Source organism: Sarcophilus harrisii, chromosome 1, assembly GCF_902635505.1.
Source record: "Sarcophilus harrisii chromosome 1, mSarHar1.11, whole genome shotgun sequence".
Classification (NCBI taxonomy): Eukaryota; Metazoa; Chordata; class Mammalia; order Dasyuromorphia; family Dasyuridae; genus Sarcophilus; species Sarcophilus harrisii.
The window spans coordinates 366,320,994-366,337,412 of NC_045426.1; the positions used below are offsets into that span (position 1 = coordinate 366,320,994).

The following is a 16,419-nucleotide window of genomic DNA, read 5'->3' on the forward strand; positions in this document are numbered from 1 at the left end:
CAGAGACAAGTTTTAAAAATCACCTTCCACTACATTTGAAAATTACACTTGTGATATGAGCTGTCTTTCAGAGATTTTGAGCCTTGTCTTTAAGAAACACTACTTGACTTAGAACAAAACCTATGTACTACTATGAAGAACAGAAATTTCTGACATGCACAGTGTACTCATTTTTAAAAACAGACAATAAGCACATACAATTGGAGGGTGTCAAGATGCACCTAAAATTTGATTTGTAACACAGACTACCACTTTGAAATAATATGGCAGCCAACACAAATATCAGAATAGGCATATCTTCTGTAACATTTTTTAAACCTGCTGTTTATATTTGATTTTATTAAAATACATTTTAATGATAACTTTGTTTTTATGTCACCTACATTCCCCATTTATTCCACCCTTTTTTGTACTTCTATAAAGCACAACAAAACTAACAAATGTATTGGAAAAAATCTGACAATTTTAATGCAGGGTTCCATATTTAGAATCTCTCATCTCTGCAAAGAAGTGGGAGAAGGTAACTCATTATATCTCTTCTTTATGGTCAAGTTGGTCACTGTAATTTTGCAGCATTCAATTTTGATTGTCTTATTGTTTTTACCATTTACATGGTAGTGATCATCTTTGTGAATTTCTATGATTTTCCAATATATTCCATTGAAATTTGGTATATGATATGAATTCATAGAGATTTTCATTTCACAAGCCTGCAAACTGTTCTATGAGGGCATTTCCCTTTAGAACACTCCGAGATAACCTATATCAACTCTGCACTAGTGAAGAGAAAGTCATCACTGGTGTGAGGAGAGATAGAGGCAGTCTAGACCAGAACCAGAAATAACCCATCTGGACTTCCTGGAGCTGGAGAAGAATGAATGGTCTAAGAGGAATCTAAAACAAGATCACTGCTGTATTAGGAAGTTCCTTCCATTCTGATTTTAAGTTAATTGAATTTAGAGAACAAGGAAGGGAATTTCATCAACCCAAGTCCTGCTCTAACTGGAGGCGATGACATTGTCAGCTATTGAATGTCTGCTGTGTTTTCTATTCTATCCACACTCTTTGTGAGAGTCTAAGTATGCAGCTTCTCCCACTATGCTGGTTTACTCTGATTTCCTTTCCTCTTGCAATGGTATCCAAGGTTTGCATCTACTTGGGGCCACCATTATATCTCCTGTTGGGAATACCATATTGTGTCCTGGGGAGCAATGAAGCCTACTGGACTCAAGAACCCCAAAGACATTGAATACTCCTTCTGTACATTCCCATTCCCCAGAAACTAAAGCACCTAACTAGCAGTGTAATAGTGAACAAGTCCCTTAATATCTCTGGCCTCAGGTTTATTATTGATAAAATGGAGGTAATATTACCTCTTCTCTCTCTCAGAGGCATGAAAATAATTAAATGGGATAGGGCTTTTAAAAGTTTAAGGACTGGCTAAAGGCAAGAGATTATTATTATTGTTGTTGTTACTTTTATTATTATTATTTTACCCTCCCTAATATCCATTGATAATAATACTAGCACTCACTTTATTTTCCTTCCAAACTGAGTCAAAAAGATCTTTGGGTCACACAAAAAAGGTGATGGAGCAGGAAGGAGTTTTCAGCCTTTGGTTTTCTTTCTGGGTCCTGGGCCTAGAATGATGATCTTTACTAACTTCTGTTCCTGAACATTGTAGGAGCGAATCTGCCTTTGAAAAAGCCAACGTGGATGTGTTTCGTGTCAGAACCAACAATGTTGGTGCCATCTACAAAGTTAGGTGAGGCTCCTTTTCTGTATTCTACGGTCTCTCTGTTGCCTTCAGAAAACAGACAGTTTCTGTTTCTCTGCCTTTGTCCTAGCTATTTCTAGTATCTGGAACATATTCTCTCCTCACCTCCTCCTTAAAGAATTCCTCTTTTTCTTCAAGATTTAGTTCAAATTATCTTTTGTATGAAGCTTTTTCCCCCTGATTTCCTTCCTTAGCTATTAGTGCCTTTCCTTCCCAAATTACATTGTATTTTTTAAAATCTAACTTTTATATATTTATAAATTTATGTGTTGTCTCTCATGTGGAATGTGCTTTGAAGTCAGGGATTTTAAAAATACTTTTCTTTTTTCTTCTCCCACATTTAGCATGACAGACCTTAATACATATTTGTTGATTGGTTGATTGATAGAGTAATTGATCTCAGGGCTTATCAACATGGGGAAGTTAAAATCCCAAGTAGAGTTGGGATTCTGAGTTCTCCTATAATAACCCGAGAACTTTACATAAACTTTTCTGGGCTGTAGTTAAACTGAATAAGGAGAGGAGAAAAAAGTTCTGGTCAGTCTGATGGCCAGAGAAGCACCCATACAGACTTCCTCTTGCTTATCAGGTTAAATTCAAAAGTCTTTGTTAGATACTGCAAACAAAATAGGCACAGATTAGGACAGTGGAAGAAAACTGAGGGTCTTGGACCCTATGGTGATCACAGAATTGTAAGGATTTAGAATTGTAAGGGACTCTAGGGATTGTCTAGAACAACTCCCTAATTTTATAGATAAGGAAATTGAAGATCAGAAAGGAAAAAAAAACAAAAAACTACTTGCCTAAAAGCATATAAAGTAGGGAGTAAAGCTGAGATTTAATCCCAGATCTTTAGAATCCAAATAGAGAGCTCTAACCATTGTACAACCCTGAATAGAGATGACCTTAGTAGGTATGTGGTATGATTTGAGGGGAATCAGAAGCCAACCTGTCCAAAGGATATCTCCCCATGGCCTGGAAATGTCAAGAGATTAATTTACTTGACTTTACTTGATATCTGCTTTTGTTAAATATAAGTCCACCTAGGAAGGTTTGTGTGAGGTGCAAATCTGGAGGTTAAATGCCATTATAAGTTTTTATTAGCCATCCAGACCTGCCCTGCTCAGAACTATCCTTTTCTGATATTCCTCAATTGTTTTCAGCAGTTGGATAGTTAGGTATTATAGTGGATAGAGGCCAAGTCTGGAGAAAGAAAGACATCTTTATGAGTTCAAATCTGGCCTCAGACATTTACTAGTTGTGTGATCTTGGGCAAATCATTTAACTCTGTTGGAGTTTCCCCAATTTGTAAAATGAGCTGGAGAAGGAAATGGCAAACCACTCTAGTATCTTTACCAAGGGGTCATGAAAAGTGAGACATTCTGAACAACAAATGTTTTCTATTTCTAATTGCTTTGCATTTACTTACTATCTACCTGCTCTATTTTCTCAGTGTTCCTTCATGCTACTTGAGGGTGGAGGCTGCTTTATTTTTTGTCTCTGTGTCCGAAGACCTTAGTATAGTGTCTTGCATATAATTAGCAAAAGTGCTATATAGAAAAGAGCGCGGTCAGAGGATCTGGTTTCCAATCCTGACTTCACCACTTACTTTGTGTGACCTCTCTGAGCCTTAGTATTCTTATTTGTCCACGAGAGCGTTGGGGACAGTTAAGATCCTTTTCAACTCTAACTATGGTCCTAATGTAAACTGAATCTAATTCAGTTGAATCCTTTTCAAAGGGGCGGGTTATGCTGAGAGCAGCTTCCCTAAAGATAAAGAGACAACACGAGTTCACTTTGTTGGGAGGATGGTGTTATAATTTCACAGTGGGGTCACTTGCTAGGGAGGATAGGTGTGGGTAGGTTACTGTGGTGGGGATCTTGAACAAAGTTTTAGAGACCCTGAAAAGTGCTGGAGAGAAAAAGGTAGAAATGCCCTCATCAAGGAGGAGGGAAGGTGCTAGGGAGGGAGTTTCTCAGAGATAAACTTGTATGACTTCAGTTTTGCAAAGCATTGTTAGGAAGACTATGAGAGAAATAAATGAAAAAGTTCCTGTCCTCAAGGAGCTTCCATAATACTAGGAGAAGGTAGCAGGTATGCAGATAAGAAAATATACTTCTGTGAATTCTTAGTGAGGACTTTGCCCATGACTTGATTGAAACATAAAAACAGCAGATAAAAGAAATGAAAGGATCTGCTCTCCCCTTTTGGCACTGACCCTAAATTAGGATTTGCTTCTATTCTAGAATCGAGCATGATAACACTGGAATGAGTCCCAGCTGGTTTTTGGACAGGGTCATCCTGACTGACATGAAGCGACCTCACCTCAAGCTCTATTTCAACTGTACTAGTTGGCTGAGCAAAGTGGAGGGAGACCGCCAGTTGTGCCGGGACCTGTTGGCCAGCTTAACCCCTATGGATGTCCCCAGGTGTAAGTGATGTTGTGGAGGTGGATGTGGGAGATGCTGCTCTAAGCAGAGCAGCCTTGTCTCTATCAAGCATCTTCGTTTTAACTGGTCTCCTTCCAATGGATGCCTTCCTAATACTCTACTTAGAGAAATACTACTTATCCTTCAAGACCAAGTTCATGGCTCATAACTTCCATAACCATGGATATAGTTCCACTATTTTTTCTTTAAAGGTAATGTTGCCTAGTAGGTGGGGCAGCTTGGTAGCACAGTGATAAAATGCTGGAATAGTTATTTTCTTGACTTCAAATCTAACTTCACATACTTCCTAGCTGTGTGACCATGGACAATCCACTTAACTTTTGAGTTTTAACTTCTTCATCTGTAAAATGGGGATACAATAATAATAGTACCTACCTAATGGGGTTGTTGTGAGAATAAGATGAAATTGTATATACATTCTAAAGACCAAGTGAAATCATATAAGCATTTCCAGTGCCTTGAAAGGCTTTGTAAATATGAGGTGCTATTGCTATTATTTTCTCTAAATTCCTTGGTAAAGAGTAGGAGTTCTTTGCTTTGTGTGTGTGTGTGTGATGGGCATCTTTAGTAGTCAAGTGAACCTATGGCAAATCATATTCTCAAAGGCATAAACTAAAATGAAAAGGATTACAAAGAAAACATTACATTAAAATACAGTTATAATTTTTTTTAAGTTCATGGACCTCAGATTAAGAAGTCCTGATTTAGAGGTTGAATGAGTGTCCCAAAGGTACCAACTATCCTTCCTCTCCCCACCACCCCACTAAAATAGAGAAGCAAAAATAGAAGGTAGTTTTATCATCATATACAAGTACAATGGACAATCATGTGGTTGGTATAGTTCTGCCATATTTATTTAATTTTTCTGAGATTCAGGTTCCTTGTCTGCAAAATGAGGATAACATTGGAATTATACACCTCACAGGCTTGTCATGAGGAAAACACATTGGAATTGCAAAGAATTCTATAATGTGAATTATTTCTATAGTTGCATCCGAATAATAAATTAATTCAAAGAAATAAACAGTGTATATAAAAATCAAGTTTACAAAACAGAAAAAGTGAAGCAAACATTTCTTCACCTTATGGAAGAATTCTTAGAGTCAGAGGTCAGGCATCAAATCTCAGCTCTGCCACTTCCTATTTGTGTGACTTTAGGCAAGCCTTGTAATTATCTCCCCATGCTTCTTCTCATCAATAAGTGAGTTGCACTGGAGGCCTTTGTGGTGCCTTCTAGTTTTAGGTTTATGACTCTCTGATCTGATTTTTTTTATTATAATAACTTTTTATTGACAGAACCCATGCGAGGGTAATTTTTTACAACATTATCCCTTGCACTCACTTCTGTTCCGATTTTTCCCCTCTTTCCCTCCACTCCCTCCACCCCCTCCCCTAGATGGCAAGCAATCCTATATATGTTAAGTATGTCCCAGTATATCCTAGATACAATATATGTGTGCAGAACTGAACAGTTCTCTTGTTGCACAGGGAGAATTGGATTCAGAAGGTAGAAATAACCCAGAAGAAAAACAAAAATGTAAACAGTTTACATTCATTTCCCAGTGTTCTTTCTTTGAGTGTAGCTGCTTCTGTCCATCATTGATCAATTGAAACTGAGTTAGGTCTCTTTGTCAAAGAAATCCACTTCCATCAGTATACATCTTCATACAGTATCATTGTTGAAGATCGTTATATCTCCTGGTTCTGCTCATTTCACTTAGCATCAGTTCATGTAAGTCTTTCCAAGCCTCTCTGTATTCATCCTGCTGGTCATTTCTTACAGAACAATAATATTCCATAACATTCATATACCACAATTTACCCAACCATTCTCCAGTTGATGGACATCCATTCATTTTCCAGTTTCTAGCCACTCTGAACAGGGCTGCCACAAACATTTTGGCACATACAGGTCCCTTTCCCTTCTTTAGTATCTCTTTGGGGTATAAGCCCAGTAGTAGCACTGCTGGGTCAAAGAGTATGCACAGTTTGATAACTTTTTGGGCATAATTCCAGATTGCTCTCCAGAATGGTTGGATTCGTTCACAACTCCACCAACAATGCATCAGTGTCCCAGTTTTCCCACATCCCCTCCAACATTCATCATTATTTTTTCCTGTCATCTTAGCCAATCTGACAGGTGTGTAGTGATATCTCAGAGTTGTCTTAATTTGCATTTCTCTGATCAATATTGATTTGGAACACTCTTTCATATGAGTGGTAATAGTTTCAATTTCATCATCTCTGATCTGATTTTTGAGACTATTTCAGAATATCAATTTCCTATGTTAGTCATGCCTGTTAGTTTTGTCTCTGCAGCTAACAGTGTAAGCTTCATAAGAGCAACCCTTGGCTTCTTCTATATGGCATCCTATATAATGCTAGTTCATAGCTGACCAATAAAAAAGAATCATAGGATTAAAAATCAAACCAAACAACTAACAGAGTTAAAAGGGACCTGGGAGATAATTTAATTCAGCCCTTTCCTAGATCATGAGTCTTTGACTATAACCATGGGTATATAGGGACCCCATTTGGGGTCCTTATACCCAACTCCTAACTCATTGCTCCTGGTTCTGCCATCTTGGACCACCTAGTGACCCAAGTCTTATTGCTCTTCTATTTGGGAAGACCCTTCAAATACCTGAAAGCATGGACTTGGGTTATTTATAACTCTTTTCTTCTCCAAGATGACCATTAGTTGTTCCTCGTATGAGGTCTTTTCCTGATCTCACCAATTTTGTTTACACTGTTCCCAAAGCATTTCAGTTTTCCAGTGTCCATCATAGCATTTGACTTTTATTACAGTGTTTTTTTTTATCCTATCTATAAGATTGGCATCCATTCTCATTTCACAGTTGGGGTATCTTGAAGGAAAGAGAAGTCAAGTGACATTTTCAAGATTGTACACCAAAGTAAGAAGATGAAGTTATAAATGATGTCTTCTTAAGCCTGTTTCAGTACTCATTCTGTTAACCTTGATTCTTCCCATCTTTTTTATTTTCCAAGTCATTTAATATTTCATTTTTTAACAGTGTGAAGCATAAGTAACATTAAAATAATCATCTTTTATATCATAAGATTAAAAGTTCATTAGGGCTTGCCTAATAAATCTATATTTGCAAAATTTCCATAACATTTTATACGCAAAGCAACACCATTGTCCAGAAGTTGAATTAATTATGTAATAACAACAGCCATGAAGATGGTAAAAAAATATTAGCAGAATCCATTTGTAGAGATACAAATGTTATTATTTATATTATTATTAATAGCTAGCATTTACATAGTACGTACTATGTGCTGGACATTCTGCTAAGCACTTTACAAATATGATGTCATTTGATCCTCACAAATGGGAGGTTGTGGAAAGTAATGATTATTCTTATTTCATATTTGAGGAAATAGAGATTAAATAACCAGTAAACATCAGAGACTGGATAATAAGATAGCTTTGTTACTTTCTACTAAACTCATATGTGTAAAAGGTTTCAGATGCTACACTGTTGGCATGAAATTATGTAACATAAAAAACATTTATCCATACAAAGAAACATAATTCACTTTTAAAAGCCCATGACTTTCTATTTTCGTAACTTTTATGCAAGTGTGTGTACATCCACAACTTGTTCTATTCTTAAAAAGTAAAAGTGGTTCCTCATGTTTTCCAAGAATAATTCCTCTTATTTCTCTTATGTTGACCAATTGACTACATAGGTAGTATTATTGAAGCAGTATCCATATAGTGGGCTGTGAATCTATTCACTCCATTACGGCCAGTGTGAAGCAAAATTTGTGAAGCTGGCAAACTTTGTCTTTCATGTGTCTCATCTCACCTCTCTTTCAGTGACCTTGTCCTGCCTTTCAGCAACTATCCCCCATCTCCTAACTAAGGTCTCCAAGATTCCTTGCTGCCTCAACTGTTTTTGTCAGAATAAAAGCATCTGACAGCTTATATAAGAGTGTGAATAGGTTCAGGGTGATTCCACTCCCAAAGGCACCTGCATTTTAAGGTGTTCTGGAGAGAACAGTCCCCTAACCTAAAGGAATGGAGTTATTGGGAGAATGTAATAAATGTCTTGTTAAATGAATGTTGAATGTTATCTACTAATGATAAAACTATAAAATTATGGAAAATAAATGAATGGCATAATAGAGCAGAAGGTTATAACTTGAACTATGAGGACTTCAAGATCAATTTAAAATTACTGAACTAATTATGGCTATATTTTTTTATTAACTTTGGTTTTTGCAATTACATTTACCTTTAATTATCAATATGGTATCTGTTCCAATCAAGAAGGGGAAGAAGTCTTTAAACAAAAGGCTGGTGAATTTGTCTTCTGTTCTTTACAAGACTCTAGTACATTTTTATTTGAAATTTTTCTTCATCTCTTCAGTTTTTACATCATATTTATCTCCAAATGTTTCCCTCCTCACTGGTCTATCAAGGGATCCACATCTTGTTTCAAAGAACAAAAAAGAGAGAAGAAAAAATAGTTCAATAACACTAGTATATCAATCAAGGCTGACTGTATACAATGCTCTGTACCCTCTTGTCTTTCACCTTGGCAAAGAATGGAAGGAGGTACATTTTCTTATTACTTCTTTGGGCCCCATTTCCATCATCATCATCATCATCATCATCACTAAGATTTATATACTATTTACTATATATCAGGAACTATGCTAAGCACTTTACAATTATTATCTCACTTGAATCTAACAACAACCCTCTAAGGCAGATGCTATTATATTATCCCTATTGGCGATGAGAAAACAAGCAAACAGAGGTTTGTTTAGGGTCACAGAACTAGTAAGTTTCTGATTCAAACTCAGGGCTTCCTGACTCCAAGTTTCCTCCTTTTTGGATGGAGTTCTCAGCTTTGAAATCAGCTGAATGATCACTTGGCTTTCAAGAAAGGCATGTGACAAAGCATCTCATGGCACAATAGTCCCTTCCTCTGTTCTTTTAGGCACCTAAGCAAGGAGGCTTACCCAGGTCACAATATACTGGTTCCTCTTCATCTACTTACAAACATGGTCAGGTTAACTCATGCTTAAAAAACAGACATTTCCCCTTGACTTCAAACATCATTTTAGGTCCCCCTTTGCCTTCACTTGTAAACCAAAAAGAAGAGCCATAATTCATTCACTAGTTCCCTTTTCTCATTCCTCATTTACTCCTCAGGCCCCTGTAATCTACCTTTTACTCCAATCACTCTCCTAAGACTGCTCTCCCCAAGTTCACCCATGGCCCAGAATTGCTAAAGCCAGTGCTTTTCTCAGAACTCACTCTCTTTGACTTTTCTGTAGCATTTGCCATTTCTAACTATCTTGGCTTTCTCAATACTCTCTTCTCTAGACTTCCATGACACTATCCTGCTCTGGTTTTCCCCTTACCTGACTAATCTTTTCACCCTTTCATTCACTAAGTATGGCAGTCACTCTTTGGGTTTCCTGGCTTCTTTTTTTTTTTTTTTCCTTCAAAATTTGTCCTTTGGTGATCTCATAAACTCACAAGGTACTTCCTTTTTTTTTTTTTTTAAACATCTCTTGTTGATAACTCCCACACATGTATTTCCAACACTAACTTCCTCACAATCAAGACTGAAGTGACAACTGTCTCCTAGATAAGTCCATCTTAATGCTCCATCACCATCTCAAATTCAGCATGTCCAAAATTGAACATACTATCTCTTATCCTAAGTCAGTACCTCCTTTTAACTCCCCCATTTCTGTTCCCATCACTGACACTTGAAACTCTAGAGTATTTCTGGGCTCATTAACTATCTTCATCCTCCATCCATTCAATTTTTAAGTTCTATCCATTCTAACCAATGCAGTATTTTGCAAATTCATCCCTTCCTTTGCACTTGACCTGCCACCTCCTTGATGCTTTCATAAAGTCTTGGTTCAACTACTACAAGAATCTCCTTCCTGGTCTTATCTGTAGTGCAGGATTTTTAAGCTGGTGTCTATAAACCACATAGATGGTTTTTTGAAAGGGGAGGGAGTCTGTGAACTTGGATGGGAAAAATTATTTATTTTCACTAATCTTTTCACTAATCTTTGATTACCTTTATTTACTGCATTTAAAATATTATTCTGAAAAGGGGTCTATAGACTTTCCCAGGCTGCCAAAGGGGACCAAGAGACAGAAAAATATTAAGAAACCTTTGCTCTAATGCTTCCTGTCTCCAATCCATATTTCACACCATCAGCAGAGTAATCTTCCTATTCTACTAATTACTTTCTACTGAAAAATCTTTTACTTACCTTTCCTTAACAATTGTAATACAAATTTTTAAGCCTTACATTCAAGGCCTTATAAGATCTGGCTCCAACCTCTCCTATCTTAATTCGTTTTCTTTGCACATGCTACACTATAGCCAAAAAGAACTATTCATTGCTCCATCTCATCTTCATACTTTTGTGAATACAATTGGCTTGGGTTGACATCGTCAAAGTCTTCTACTATTTGACTTCATTTTTTTCCCAACCTTATTTCATGGCCCTCCCTTTTGTTCACTCTGTGTTCAACTGAACCAGACTGTTTCTTTTTTCTCCAGCTTTGTCTTGTCATTTCTTATACTTTATTTTTTTCTTTTTCCTTTTCTTTTTTTTTTCTTTTTTTTCTTTTTTTGGCAAGGCAATTATAGAGTTAAGTGACTTGACCATGGTCACACAGCTAATAAGGCCAGATTTGAACTTAGGTCGTCCTGATTTAATAGCTAGTGCCCTATCCATTGTACTATCTAGCTGTCTCTGTCATTTCTTGCCTTAATGCCTTTGCATATTCATGCCTCAGATTTGGAAAGGATTCTAGCCTTCTCCATCTTCTTATAGTTTTTTTTAAAACCACTTTTAAAGTCTAACTTGGTTACCACCTTTGCTCTTCAAACTTTCTCCTCGAATGCCTCAGATCACACCCTCCTTGACAGCTTCTTTAAACTACATGTCATCCAGGAGTGTGCTGGAGACAGCATCTACTAGTAGAATTGATTGTTAAAATTTTCAGTATGAGATATATACCTTGGAAATCAGCAATTGCTACACATCTGGGCTTGATTTATTGTTTTGTTGTTTGTCTGGATTTAAAATGATGAAAAGAATGTTAGTAATATAGATCAATCTGAAAAGTGTGGTGTTAGAGTACTTTTCTTCCTTGCTTGCTTTTAAAAAAATTTTTGAGACCTGATTATTAAAAATTTACCAGCATACCACTATTGCTATCCTTCCTCTCAGAGTGAAAGTCTCTTGTCATTGTTCATATTTGTAGTCTCAGTACTCTAAGCACAGTGCTCTTCATATATTAAGATAGTAAATTGTTAATACATATTTATTGATTTGAATTGAACTGAATCAAATGAAATTGAATTGAATTGAAGATTGCTAGCATAAATCTATGAGTGAGACTCACCCTGGTTATACCAAATTAAAAGAATTAGGTCAAACACTTTCTAACCAGGGCCTAAGGGATGAAAGGAAATAAGAGGACCTCCCTCAGCTCTCTTGCTGTCCCTGCTTCCTCTCTCCCCCTTACACACAGGCATTGTATTTGTTGGCACCTTACAGTTTCTATCCAAGTGACAATAATTAATAAAGGAGGGGGAGGCTATTGAGTTAATTATGTTCAGGTGAGGCTAATGCATTTGGTGCTCACCCAGCCTGGCCCCAAAGACAAAGTGATATGTGGTGTCTGTAACCTGAACCCCATACAGTCTCAATCCGGCTAGAAGTGAAAACTGAGCCCATAGGTTCCCCTAAAGGCCTCCAGGGACAGGAAAGTCTCACATCTCTTCACCAAAGACAAAGGCCAGCTGCCCCATATGCAGAGAAAGCAGCTCATCTCTAGGTGAGATTTGAAAGATAAGTAGGTAGGTCTTCCTGATCAAAAATCTCCCTCCTACTGGTCCCTAATATTGTACTATTAGAATTTTCTTTCTTTTTTTTTCAGGTAAGTGCCTGTTAGTTTGAGAAGCCTATCAAGGTTTTATTTAAATGCTCCTAGGAAGGGTGATAAACTAAGTCACACTCTTGGGACTTTCTAATTTCTTCAGTTATGAGACTTGAGGAAAGCAGAGATCATTGAGCATCAAGGCAAGGGAAGGTTAAGGAGACATAAAAAGTATAGAAAATTCCCTGAAAGAGGAGGTAAAGGTATTAAACATTATCAAATATGTATTTTCATTTTTCCCTATTTTTATTGGTGTTTTGTTTTTACATCAAATTCATCTCTGAATATATCCCTCCCCTTTCCTACCCAGCAATTCTTCCTTTGTAACTAAGATTAAAAAAATAAAATTAAACAAAAATCAACCAACACATCTCCTCTGTCAGATAGGTAAATGCAAGATTTTTACTCATAGTACTTTTTTTGTGGTGATGTATTAGGTTTTTTTTTAATTTATTATAGCTTTTTATTTACAAGTTATATGCATAGGTAATTTTATAGCATCGACAATTGCCAAACCTTTTATTCCAATTTTTCCCCTCCTTCCCCCCAACCCCTCCCCTTCTCCCCCCATGGCAGGTTGACCAATACATGTTAAGTATGTTAAAGCATATATTTCCTAACAGTTATTTTGCTGTACAAAAAGAATTGGAGTTTGAAATAGTGTACTATTAGAAGGAAATAAAAAACGCAGGCGGACAGAAATAGAGGGATTGGGAATTCTATGTAATGGTTCATAGTCATCTCCCAGAGTTCTTTCCCTGGGTGTAACTGGTTCAGTTCATTACTGCTCTATTGGAACCGATTTGGTTTATCTCATTACTGAAGATGGCCATGTCCATCAGAATTGATCGTCATATAGTATTGTTGTTGAAGTATATAATGATCTTCTGGTCCTGCTCATTTCACTCAGCATCAGTTCATGTAAGTTTCTCCAGGCCTTTCTGAAATCATTCTGCTGGTCATTTCTTACCGAACAATAATATTCCATAATATTCATATACCATAATTTATTCAGCCATTCTCCAATTGATGGGTATCCACTCAGTTTCCAATTTCTGGCCACTACAAAAAGACCTGCCACAAACATTTTTGCACATACAGGTCCCTTTTCTTTCTTTAAGATCTCTTTGGGATATAAACCCAATAGAAGGGTATGCATAGTTTGTTAACTTTTTGAGCATCGTTCCAAATTGCTCTCCACAATGGCTGGATGTATTCACAATTCCAACAATGTATTAGTGTCCCTGTTTTCCCACATCCTCTCCAACATTCTGCATTATCTTTCCCTGTCATTCTAGCCAATCTGACAGGTGTGTAGTGGTATCTCAGAGTTGTCTTAATTTGCATTTCTCTGATTAATAATGACTTGGAACATCTTTACATATGGCTAGAAATAGTTTCAATTTCTTCATCTGAGAATTGTGTGTTCATATCCTTTGACCATTTATCAATTGGAGAATGGCTTGATTTCTTATAAATTAGAGTCAATTCTCTATATTTTGGAAATGAGGCCTTTACCAGAACCTTTGACTGTACAAATGTTTTCCCAGTTTATTGCTTCTCTTCTAATCTTGTCTGCATTAGTTTTGTTTGTACAAAAACTTTTCAATTTGATATAATCAAAATTTTCTATTTTGTGATCAATAATAATCTCTAGTTCTTTGCTCATAAATTCCTTCCTCTTCCACAGGTCTGAGAGGTAAACTATCCTATGCTCTTCTAATTTATTTATAATCTCATTCTTTATGCCTAAGTAATGAACCCATTTTGACCTTATCTTGGTCATAGTACTTTATTTTTGCAATGAAAAGAGTGAGATTTATTTTCTCAAATTTTCTCTGTTACTTGAGTGACTATAAGTACAGAACTTTTAATTTCTTTATGTTGTTTCCATGTAGATTGTTAAAGTTATCATATATATCATTATACAATCTGCTTACTTCACTCTGTATCAGTTCATATACCATATCCTCTGAATTCTTCATATTCATTTTTTCTTGGGTGCAGCAACATTTTCTGTTCATACACCACAATTTGTTTAGTCATTCCTCAATCAATGGACACCTATTTTGTTTCAGGTTGTATTTTCCCTCCCTTTCCCCCTCCCAAATGATGTAATATTTTGGTGTATTTGGGACCTTTGTTTTTGTCTTTGATCTCCTTGGGGTGTATAAACCTAGCAGGGAAGATCTCTGGATCAAAGGGCATGGGTATTTTTAATCACTTTCTCAATATAATTCCAATTTTTTCCTCATAATTATTGGACCAATTCACAGCTCCACCAGCAACATATCAGGGTGCCTCTTTTTGTAGCCCTTCCAACTTTGGCTATTTCTTTTTATATTTTCTGGGTGTGAGGTGGGACCTCAGAGCTATTTTAATTTACACCAAAATTTACATATTCAAGTTGAGATTTGTCATTATTCAAAACAGCTGGGAAAATCAAGCTGTCCAGGAGGCTGAAAGAAATCAGGCAGGAGGCCAATGGAAATATAGCATCTCCTTATGCCTTGTAGTTCTTTTAATGTTTGGTTTACTTAGGGATCCATGCCTGAGAGTGGGAGAAGGGAATGCTTAAGGGTTGGCCCCATACATATAACTGTTCTCTCTGAACCTGGGATCCCTACAAGATGTGGGAGAAAGGAGAGATAGAGGAAGTGTTTGGGAAATGAGAATAGACCAATAATTGCTTATATTTGTATATGAACCAGAGCTGTAATTTTGTCAGTGCAAAGAGCTCCCCAATGAGGAGATCCCTACTACTAAGGCTGATTAGCAAAGCTCAGCAATTTATAGTGAAAGGATCATAGATTTAAAGATAAAGCAGACTTTAGAGGCCATCTGTTTAACCCCCTTTCTTTATAATTGGAGAAATGAAAGGCTTGAGAAAGGTAGTAACTTTTTTTTTAATTTTTAAATTTATTTAATATTTTTATTTTCCCCTAGTTACATTAAAATAATTTTTTATACATTAGTTTCCAAAACTTTGAGTTCCAGTTTCTAATCCTTATCCTCAACCCCACCCCATTAAGAAAGCACATATGAAGAAAATATTTCTATATGTCATGTTGTGAAAGAAAACATAGATTCCTCCCCCAAAAAACCCTTAAGAAAAATAAAGGGGGGAGAGGGAGAGGGAGAGAGAGAGAGGGAAAGAGAAAGAGGGGGAGAGAGAGAGAGAGAGAGAGAGAGAGAGAGAGAGAGGGAGAGAGAGAGAGAGAGAGAGAGAGAGAGAGAGAGAGAGAGAGAGAGTGTGTGTATACTTCAAATTGTACGCAAACACAATCAGTTCTTTCTCTGGGTATGGATAGGATTGTTCATCATAAGTAAAGGAAATAACTTTTTAAAGATCATCCGGTTAGTAAATAGCTGAGATAGGGCTTGAATCCAAATTTTTTGATTCAAAATTTGACAGTCCATCAGAGATCACATGACTTGGCTAAGATCATATAGCCAGTATGTATCAAAGTTGGAATTTAAACCCAGATAGTTTTCACTTTTGTGGGTCTGGACCAAAAATATTTAATGGCATTCGACATATCCATTATCGCATCTGATCCTCACAACTATTCTTGTTTGATGAAGAACCTGGGTTAAAGGAGATTAAAATGTGCCTATCCCCTCATGGTATGTCAGGGATGAAGCTGGGAATAAAGCCTCAGTCTTCTGACTCCTAGCCTTTCCACTGCCCTGAATAGATGGGTCTCGCCTCATCTCTCTTAGACAATCTGGCTACAATTCCCACCAGCTGTTGGAGGCCAAGAATGACACCTCATTACTTTTTTAGTACTTGAAGAGAATATCTAGAAAGAGTTGCCAAGAATGAAATTAGACTCGCCTGCCTTCCTGATCAAAATGGGATGGCTGGACCAGTAATTAATGGCATTTACATGTGAGTCATAAACTTTTTACAGTTTCCCTGTGACTGGTTTTCAGGGGGACCATCAAGGGAGAAACAAGCCACTTCCTGGCTGGCAGCTGGCAGCTGTGTTGGTAGGAAGCCCACCCAAGATGAGGCTAGTGGGATTGAGGTGGGTGAATGGGGAGTGGGGAGTGGGGGTGGTTAGCAGTTCTGCCCACTCTTGCCACTTTCCAAATGGTCTCTTGGGTATGAATAAAGTCAGGGGCCCTCTAGCCATTACTAATTCTCTGGAGAGGGTTAATCCCTCAGGTATTTATTTGGAGAAGGGCCCTCAGCTGGCCACAGATTTAGCTTCCCAGAGCCCATTGT

General features: G+C 37.1%; 1 protein-coding gene across 1 annotated transcript in view; it reads left to right on the forward strand.

Annotated features, from left to right (window-relative positions):
• The window catches only part of LOXHD1 (lipoxygenase homology domains 1), a 275,750-nt gene that overhangs the window by 35,239 nt on the left and 224,092 nt on the right, over nt 1-16,419 (forward strand). Inside the window, exons 3-4 of the mRNA XM_031945992.1 lie at nt 1,685-1,765; nt 4,025-4,209. Of these exons, the coding sequence (XP_031801852.1) occupies nt 1,685-1,765; nt 4,025-4,209 (266 nt within the window). The remainder of the gene's footprint in view (nt 1-1,684; nt 1,766-4,024; nt 4,210-16,419) is intronic.